Genomic DNA, 10,000 nt, shown 5'->3' with positions numbered 1-10,000 from the left:
ACCCACAGAATCACTGACCGTGTCACTGAAGCTCTTATTTTGGACCACGGTGTGTTTTTCCTTTTCACTAACTGCAGTTGTTTGAACGACAGCTGGAGATTTAATATTGTGTCCATTAGGTGATGCCCGTGTGAAGAGAGGATGAAGTTGTTAATGTGCGTTCTCTCTATGTTTTCCATCAGACCTTTGAGAAGCTGTAGAAGATCTTTACAATCTGTTTACTTTTCAAACACACATCTGCCTCTCAGTGCCCAGTGTGAAAGTATAAACCAGCAGCTATAGATCATGTTATTGACTGAATTCTCCATGTAAGAAGCTTTTACAGGAAAATGATTCATGTTGATTAACATTTACTTGTTAAAGCATTTGTCATTGTTCGTTAGTTGTACAGCTGTTTCTCTCCGTTCTTACTGATTACAGATGTTAGTGCCTCATGATACATTTTGGACATTTTGCACAATGTCTTTTATTGTGCCGTTTGTAATGCGGCACATCCTCCTTACACAGAACAGGTTGTAGACTTAAAGAAATACTCTCACCTCTGTCAGTATGGAGTTACAGGCAGCAGATGTTTGGAGTAGCTGAACATAAAAACTGGGTGCAGAAAGAAACAGGTACCTGGCTCTCCGGCTGTCCCAGCATGCATTGGGAGTTACCAGATGCTCTAAACTACATGTCTTTGGACTGTGGAAAGAAACCATAACAACAGGAGGAAACCAGAACACCAGGAAGAAACCAGACCACCAGAAGGAAACCAGAACACCAAGAGGAAACCAGACCACCAGGAAGAAACCAGACCACCAGAAGGAAACCAGAACACCAAGAGGAAACCTGAACACCAGGAAGAAACCAGACCGCCAGAAGGAAACCAGGACACCAGTAAGAAACCTGAACACCAGGAAGAAACCAGACCACCAGAAGGAAACCAGACCACCAGAAGGAAACCAGGACACCGGGAGGAAACCTGAACACCAGGAAGAAACCAGAACATCAAGATGAAACCAGGACACCGAGAGGAAACCAGGACACCAGTAAGAAACCTGAACACCAGGAAGAAACCAGAACACCAAGAGGAAACCAGGACACCAGTAAGAAACCTGAACACCAGGAAGAAAACCAGACCACCAGAAGGAAACCAGAACACCAAGAGGAAACCAGGACACCGAGAGGAAACCAGGACACCAGTAAGAAACCTGAACACCAGGAAGAAAACCAGACCACCAGAAGGAAACCAGGACACCGGGAGGAAACCTGAACAACAGGAGGAAGCCTGAACACCAAGAGGAAACCAGGACACCGAGTAAGAAACCTGGACACCAGGAAGAAACCTGACCACCAGAAGGAAACCAGACCATCAGAAGGAAACCAGGACACCGGGAGGAAACCTGAACAACAGGAGGAAGCCTGAACACCAAGAGGAAACCTGAACACCAGGAAGAAACCAGAACATCAAGATGAAACCAGGACACCATCAAATTAAACATCATGGAAAGAGCAGATACAAGTTTGCTGAACAGAAAACCTGCTGAGGGCAAAATTGAACTGTATTCATGCCATAATGCTGTCCTCAGTTTCATCACACTAGATCTTTTCTTTTTATCTTTTTAGAGGTTTGATTATATTTCATTGGTCCTTGGGTGATGAAAGGACCATGTAAACTCACAGATCAAACAAAAATATGCAAATAAGCAAACTGTGTCTCAACAGCAGCCGTGAATCAGAGTCCACATGTCTGACAGACACCAGGACAATGCCTCCGCCTCACTGCCAGTGTAAACATATCTAACAAAGTGTATGATTACACACAGATGTCTCTGAAGTGGCTTAGACTACACGCTGTGATTGCTGAGGTTTGACACGTACAGTGAAACCAAATGCTCTTTCGAGTGTCGCTTTGGTTTGGCACGGCTGCTGTTTGTCAATGTAGAGTCAGCTGCTGCCTCGAGGGGAATCAAACACATTGGAGACAGATGTTGAAGTTTCCCTCTGGATGCTATAAGGGATTTTGTAGATGTGTAGAGTCTAAAGACATAAGATGGATAAAGACAAAGATGTGGAAACAAAGGGGAGAGAGACAGGAGGACGAAGAGATGAAAGTGAAGAGACGCCACAGAGGAATTTAAAGATGGATCAATAGAAGAGACAGAACATGATGCAGAGAGAGAGAGGTTAAACTGATATATGGAAGAGAGGTGAAGATGATAGACAGCAGGAGAAAGAGAGGTTGGTGTGAGGTGAGACAGTGGTGTGGTGTCACAGTGAGGCGATGAGCTGCTGCAGTGATAACAAGCTACAGATGGAAGCTGTTAGCTCACCTTTCCCCTCTGTGTGTGTGTGTGTGTGTGTGTGTGTGTGTGTGTGTGTGTGTGTGTGTGTGTGTGAGCAATATGAGACACCGCCGTAGACAGACATCACAGAGGAGTCTGCTTCAGGCCTCGGTGTGTTTGTGAGTTTGTGTATCTGAAGGGGAAAATTATACCAGTAACAAACCTTGAACCTGAATCAGATAAATAACGTTTCCATTATGATAAAAGTTGAGGAAAATGGATCTTTGAAAATGTAGATCAAACCTGTGACAAAGCTCTGCATCAAACATCTAATCAAAGAGTAAAGGAGTGATGATGTTGATATGAGCATCTTCCCATGAAAAACGAAATGACCAAAAATTACATATATTAACATTCAAGTTACAAAGAGCAGTTTACACTCTGGTAGTTAAGACTCTTGTAGCTCAGACTGGTTTTTCAACCATGACTGTGATCTTGACACACGTGTTGACACAGGTTCGCTTTTAACCGACAAACCAGACTGGGGTTGAAGCAGGACTTGTGATGTCATGGTATGAATCTTCACCACCAGACACAGCTATGAAAGTTTAAACTTGCTCATTTTCTTAAAACGTCATTCAGAGGATTCTGATTCGTCGGTGAGCCAGGTCACACAGTGCGACCTCGTAACTGACGGTTACACATAGTTTACATAGTTTTGATAGATATACGCTGGTTAGGTGCCAGTATCCATCTTCTGCAATCTGTCCTGCCAAAACAGAGAGTTGTGAACATTAAATCCTGTATCTGCTGAAGGCCTCTGCACACACAGGGACACACTCAGGTCCTTGTCCTTCATCTCAGGACCTGTCCACAGCTGAAGGAGTGTAAACAGTTATCAGATGAAGATATCCGGAGCTGTCATGAAAACACTGATCAGACCTTCCTACTGAAATATCTGGTCTCCCCGTGTCATCCTGTATCAGTGCAGGAGTGTCGATGTTTGATTTGTGCTGCTGAATTTACTTAAGCTACTGGTTTATATACAGTGTGAAAAAATCCAACTTTATCTGCTTCTCATGAAAAAGAGGCAGGAACATTTTACATTTTTCAAAAGCTGCAATACAGAATGACTATACTGAGAAAATAAAACACAGCTCTCCAATATCTGATGTAAAACTGTTCCAAAGCTTAAAGCTCACCCTCCCCTCATGCTCTTCTCTTCATCCACTCATCACATTTCTTTTCTACCAGTCACAATAAATCCATCAGACATCACGACCCTGTCTGCCCATCTCTCTTCCTGCTCATTATTTTCTGACTCTTACCAGCTGTTAGACCCCCTTCTCTTCTCTTTCCAGCTTTCTCCCTCTCTCCCTGCAGGATCTCCCTGATGCCTCGCTGCTTCTGTCTTGTTATTCATTTGCCAGCAGTTTTAAAGTTTTATATCCTGTCTTTCTTATGAAATTATTTCCCATATCACTGTCAGCTGTCTACAACATGTAACAGGCTTGGAAGCTGACTGGTCTCAGCAGGGGACAGTGTTTCTCCAGGGCTTTCACTTGATACTGGAAAGACACTGTTAGACAATATATATGTAGCAAAACATGATGAAGTATTAAAGTGTTGCTTAAAAATCTTCTATCTAAAATGAATCTGATCCTAATCCAACTCTTATCTAACCCTAAACTTAATCTAACCGTAACCCCGTCACTGTTAAAGTTTCCTCTGCACTGGTTCAGGAGATCTGGATTGAAGCTGTTAAACTGTTTGAATATGTGTGTGTGTTTGCGTGCGTGCGTGCGTGCGTGCGTGCGTGCGTGTGTGTGTGTGCGTGCAAGGCCACAGTGATGGACAAGGTGTCACTAGTACATGGGGCCCCTGTGTTTCAGTCAATACCCTTGCTGAGTGGTGAGTGACTGAGGCTACTTTCTCACTGTGTGTGTGTGTGTGTGTGTAGGTGTGTGTGTGTGTGTGTGTGTGTGTCTGTGTGTGTGTGTGTGTGTGTGTGTATTGGCCCAAGTGAAAAAGAGAGTGGAATAACGAGCGTGACAGACAAGTGATGAGATATAGACGGAAAGCTGCTTCAGCTGAAAGACTCCTCCACTGAGAGTTTGACATTCCAGAGAGAGAGAGAGAGAGAGGGAGAGAGAGAGAGAGAGAGGGAGACAGAGAGAGGGAAATGCAAGGTAATAAAGAAGATGGGAGAGACGGAAAAGAAAAAGTAGAGGCAGAAATAAGGTGTTTGTGTCAGAAAGTGAAAGATTTCTAAGCTGTGGTAGACAGAGGCTGCAGCAGGTGTGTGTGTGTGTGTGTGTGTGTGTGTGTGTGTGTGTGTGTGTGTGTGTGTGTGTGTGTGTGTGTGCATAAAGGAGAGGGAGGACACCCCACATCTGAACTTGAATTCACCTCAGTCTCACTCCTGCATCAACCTTCAAACTTTGAAGCTGCAGCCAAGTGTGTACGTTTGTACACACACACAATCCTGCTCTCACTGATGTGTATTTACACATATAAGAGTGTGTGTATAATATGTGCATGTGCACTGATGACATCATGCACTTCACCAACTTGTTTAAGATCACTGTGGAGTCCAATGGTGACCTTGATAATGTCAGATTAAAAATCAAACCAAGATAGTTTTTCTTTTTCTGTCGATAGACTCAGTGGTTGAAACTTTAATACACAGAGATGATGTTTAACAGCAGCAACAGAAGTTTACTACATAAGGTAGTGATGAATCTATTGTGCAGCAGGTTGCAGTTGTTACCTGAAAGCTGTGGCTGTGTGCAGGTGTGGCGAGACGACACTGAGCAGGTGCAGTTGTAACAAATGAAGCTGATTAGATGTTTGGTGTGGGATAAAGAAATGTTCCCACTTAAAATTTGGAGACTTTGATCATGATGCTGAGCAAATCAAGGTAATTTTGTCTAACGATAAAGTTTTATTGATTTTCATCAGGCTGTTGTTTTCTTCTTCTTCTTGTTCCATGTGCAGCAGTTTATTAGATTCTTTGTGTTGCGTTGGACTTTGTGTTTTATTGTCTGTCTTGAAGTTGTGCTGTGAAAATAAAGCTCACTTTCACTGATCTCTTCACCTCCGTGCTGCATCATCATCGTCCTCTCATCTCGTTTGGACACCATGGCTCATCCTTTTGTCTCCTGTCTCCGCAGACCTGCTGTCCACCAACAGGTCATCTGTGTTCAGTGGTCACCATGGCCAGCTCTCTCTCACTGCTGTCTTCCTGGACGAGTACCGTGACCGCCTCTTCCTGGGAGGGAAAGACGTTCTGTACTCTCTTCTGCTGGGACCTGCCAGCAGTGAGTCAAAGGAGGTGAGGGTCTTCAACACACTCAGTAATAAAGCAACTGTTCTGCTCTGATGATCGATGTACAGTATGAGGATGGTTACTGTACAGTCTACACATATATCAATCCATTGTGACAGTGGTTTCACTCTGAATGATGATAAACAAGTCGAAGAGATCGAATCCAGAACATCTGTTAAAACACTCTTTGTCATAAATCAACCATAAATGTGGTGATTCCAACCTGAGCAGCCATTTTATTTTATTAGTGCTATTGCATCATCACTGAAATAGATTCAGAAAAACAGTGATGAAAATATTAAATAGAGAGGCTCATGTTCAGATGAATGGATTACATTACATCATCAATGGATTACACACCTGTTGAACTCGTTTCTCCTGACTGACCATTTCTCTGTGAAACTTACTGGTGCACACTCTCCCTGCAGTACCATGTGCTGGGACTGTGTCTGTTTGCACCTCAGTGACCTCCAATCCCACACTTCAATCAGGTTTTATGTCTTCCTTCCTTTGCCAAAACATTTGCACAATCTTGTGCCCTGGCTGGAGCAGGAGCAGCTGTAAAAGTGCAACTAGTCATAAATCAAACCTCATGTTTCCACCTTTAGTATAAATTTTCCACTGAACCTTGTCAGACACAGTGTTACAAGTTTCAGTTTGCCTGAAAGACATGAGACATGAATTATGATCACACTGTGATGGAGAGTCTGTCAGTCAGAGAAGGGAAAGTCACAATGCTATCATGCTATTGTTTCTTTGTTTAAATAAAGTTTCTTCATTTTGAGAAGAATCACAGGGTTCATGTCACTGAGACTTGAATAAGAGCAGATACAGTGTGTTAGCAATTATGGAAAAGTGTCTCTCGTGTTACATATTTAATGTCATTTATTCAGATATGAGATTTGCTGTGGTTTGTCGTTTTTATTGGAGGGCATCGACACCAGGGAAACGAGCAGATTTAAATTAAAACAGGACTTCGTTTCATCTGTACAGGAATAGTTTTGGGAAAATACGCAGCATATTTAGATATTAGGTTCCAGCAAATTTACTGCTCCAGGTTTCTAGTAGGTTCGCAACAAAAATAATCTCTGAGAAAAGAAATCCCTGATGTTCTTCAACCACTTTAGCAAAGAGAAGTGTGTGTGTGTGTGTGTGTGTGTGTGTGTGTGTGTGTGTGTGTGTGTGTGTGTGTGTGTGTGTGTGTGTGTGTGCTCCTACTTGGGTCAAAGACACTGACAGGGTGAATGGGGAATCTAAGCGCACATAGAGCCAGATGCCGCCCACCTGATGCAGCCTTTAACTCCTCTTCATCCCTCGCTCATCCTCCTCTCTCTGTTTTCTTGGCTGAAGATCACACATGCAGCTCTGAGGTTGTTTGAGGTTTGATGTTTGTGTCAGTGCCAGAAGTCAGTGGTGCCAGTTCATTGAAATAGAGGTTTACAGGAGCACATGTGCCAAACTCACCGTAACCCACTGCTCAAAGCAGGAGAAAAAGAATCGAATGAATTCAAGCAAGGCCTGGCATAAGGGATTATAGTCAATGTTGCTATGACAACCGGCTTCAGTGTTTAAAAGTTTGCGAGCTGATCTCTGCATCATTTTATGAAATCTGAACCTCAGGGGCTTTGAACACTTTTACACTTTTGTAAGTGTGAAGGACGAAGATCAACATCAGTGTGACATCTGTTCATTTACAACTAGAGATATTTACACTGACAAATGAGATACAACGGGTTAATTATGAGCTGTAAAGGTGTAGAACTAGGATAGCTGTTCCCCCTGCTTCTAGTCCTTATGCTAAGCTAGGCTAATCCCTGCTCCAGTTCCATACTTAACATAAGATGTGTATCGATCTTCTCATCTCACCTTTGGAAAGAAATTCCCAAAATGTCAATCTACACACTCTGAAACTAAATAATGATTTTTTTTCATCTGTTAAACTTGTTGTTTTGTATCTGATAAAATGATGTTAATGTTGTACTAATAAACGTGAAGTTTTCATTACCAGAGTGAAGCTCTGAGAAATGGCTCAGACTCTGCCCACCACAGCTCACAATATTTGGCATAAAAAATCTTTCCTCTATAAATCTGAGGAACAGCAGTGAAATAATAAAAAGGAGTAAGTTATAATTCTCAACACAAGGCTTCAGTTGAAAACACGTCAGATGGAATTAAATCAATTCGTCTATTGTGTTTGAGCCCAGACTTTAAACTGGATCCAGAACCAGAGGAACAATGCACTTAATGATAATTATTCAGAAAACACTAAGACAAATACTGATGTAGTTCATGTAAATGAATAAATATTTCAAGGGCTAAAACGTAAACCAGTAGGAGTGGTACCGGATATATTATCTTTGATTATGAAAGTGTTATATTTGGAACTGTACACGTGTCAAAGGCTCTCTGAAGAGTTTAATCATGTTCGAACAACTGGTTTATTTTACTCAGTGTTTGGTTACATGCAGCGATTCCTGTGTATCTTGTGTTTCCATGGTGATTTAGGAGAACCACTCAGTGTAACATGATTGTGGAGTGATCTCTTTGGCCTCAAAGTAAAACAATGTCAAAAGTGTTTTGTTGTGTTGAAATTCAAACCGTCTCTTCAGTGACTTTTTGCATCAGTCAGTCAAAAATAAACTTCCCATGATTCCATCTGTCTGCCAGCAACACTGAGCCGACGGCAGAGACAGTTGGTTCTGTGTAGAAACGTCTCACATCAGCGTGTCACAACACGCCACCACGGTTCATACAGTCATGTCCCAGCTAGTTCACAGAAACAATATCAACAGCATGGAAAGTCTGTTTGTTTAGTGACACACACACACACACACACATACATATATATATATATATATATAATATTGTCTTGGATTGTCCATATTATAAAAAGTGTGATGAGCTGAGTCTCGTTCCTAAAGTGAGGATTTAGATCCGTTCCAGGTTGTTTAGCAGCTGGAACTTGAACAACGATGATTTTTATCTGTTCAGGTTTTTGGCTAAAAACTCAAGTATTGTGTCTGTGACACTTTTGAAGGTTCAGTTTATTCACAGGGCGTTAGAAGCTCTGACTGAGTCTGAAGATAAAGAACTGCCGTGACCGTTGGCAGTGGGGTTTGAGGCAGGGCCTGATTTCAGTGTATCAGTATCAGTCAGACGTGCTATCAGGCTGCTTTCGTCAGACTGTGTGTGAGAGCCAGGCCTTTCAACAGGCTCACATTCATATCAATCCAGCATCCTGCCAAAGAAACTGTTTCAGAGATCTGAACCAGCTCCAGCCAAGCTTGAGACCGGCCCTGATTTATACGTTCATTTCAGTCAGGCATGAAACAAATGACTGTTTCTAATGGATTCCTGCGACTGCGAGCCAAAAGCACAAAAGCAGGTCGGTCAATGGTTTGGAGCTGGATATCAACAACATGTTTTATGATGAGTTTTCACAAGTAAAACACTGATTCTGTAGTTGTGAAGCAGAGCATCCTCTGCCAGGACCACCTCACACCTTCCACGTTCACTTCACTTCCATAAATCTATGGTCTTTGTGCCATTGTTGTTCCTTCTTCATTGTATTTTCTGCACTTCCTGTTCACACCAGCAATGGTGATTAGTCATGTGACATATGTTTTCAGGTGTATTAGTTTGGACGGTTTAGATTATTTCTGATACGGAGCTAAAACACTCGTCTGGACAGAGATGTTTTTTTGGGTTATTTTTATGAAAACATATAAATATGCCGTTCCAGACTCATCAGTGTCACAACCTTTATTTATACATGACTTTACATTAAGATGACGAAGATAACATGTCAGAGAATTTCAGTCTTTATGATTTACAGTGAGTCATTGTGCTGCAGAAGAGATTACACTCAGTTCACATCGTCTCAATATCTGTCTCTGTTTCATAGTCAAACCACGGAGTCACACACATGTTCTCCATACACACTCACACTCAGTAATGTACGTCAGAACCATTTGTTTTCTATTCTCCCTGTTCGCCAAAACAGAACCAGCTTCCTACTGGACCAGACAAAGACTGATTGTCTCAGAGAGAGGACCTCTGGTTATTACACACATCATTGCAGCTCAGCTCAGAGACACACTTTCCTCTTTAGTGGCAGTGAAAACTTTATTTCATGCTTATCCCAGATTCACTTCATCTCCTTATTGGAGCTGAAGACTTTGGGATTTTCCTGATCTGATCATGTTGGATCTTCACTGTGAGAAACCTGAGAGTTTGATTTATTTATATCTTGTTTTCTCTTCTTAAGCTCCAGATGTTCTTGTAAGGAGGAGAGTTTGTTCACAGCCAAAGGTCTGATTTTATTTCTAGACACAAAACAGAAGTGTGTGTGTGTGTGTGTGTGTGTGTGTGTGTGTGTGTGTGTGTGGGTGTGTGTGGGTGGGGG

General features: G+C 42.2%; 1 protein-coding gene across 1 annotated transcript in view; it reads left to right on the top strand.

The window, feature by feature from the left end:
* Positions 1-10,000, top strand: part of sema3g (semaphorin 3G) — a 46,888-nt gene that overhangs the window by 10,365 nt on the left and 26,523 nt on the right. Inside the window, exon 2 of the mRNA XM_023425651.2 lies at positions 5,441-5,601. Within this exon, the coding sequence (XP_023281419.1) occupies positions 5,441-5,601 (161 nt within the window). The remainder of the gene's footprint in view (positions 1-5,440; positions 5,602-10,000) is intronic.

This window comes from Seriola lalandi, unplaced genomic scaffold (genome assembly GCF_002814215.2).
Source record: "Seriola lalandi dorsalis isolate HSWRI2012SDOR001 ecotype SW California unplaced genomic scaffold, Sedor1 jcf7180002054794, whole genome shotgun sequence".
In the NCBI taxonomy this organism is placed as follows: Eukaryota; Metazoa; Chordata; class Actinopteri; order Carangiformes; family Carangidae; genus Seriola; species Seriola lalandi.
This window is presented reverse-complemented; position numbering and strand designations above follow the sequence as displayed.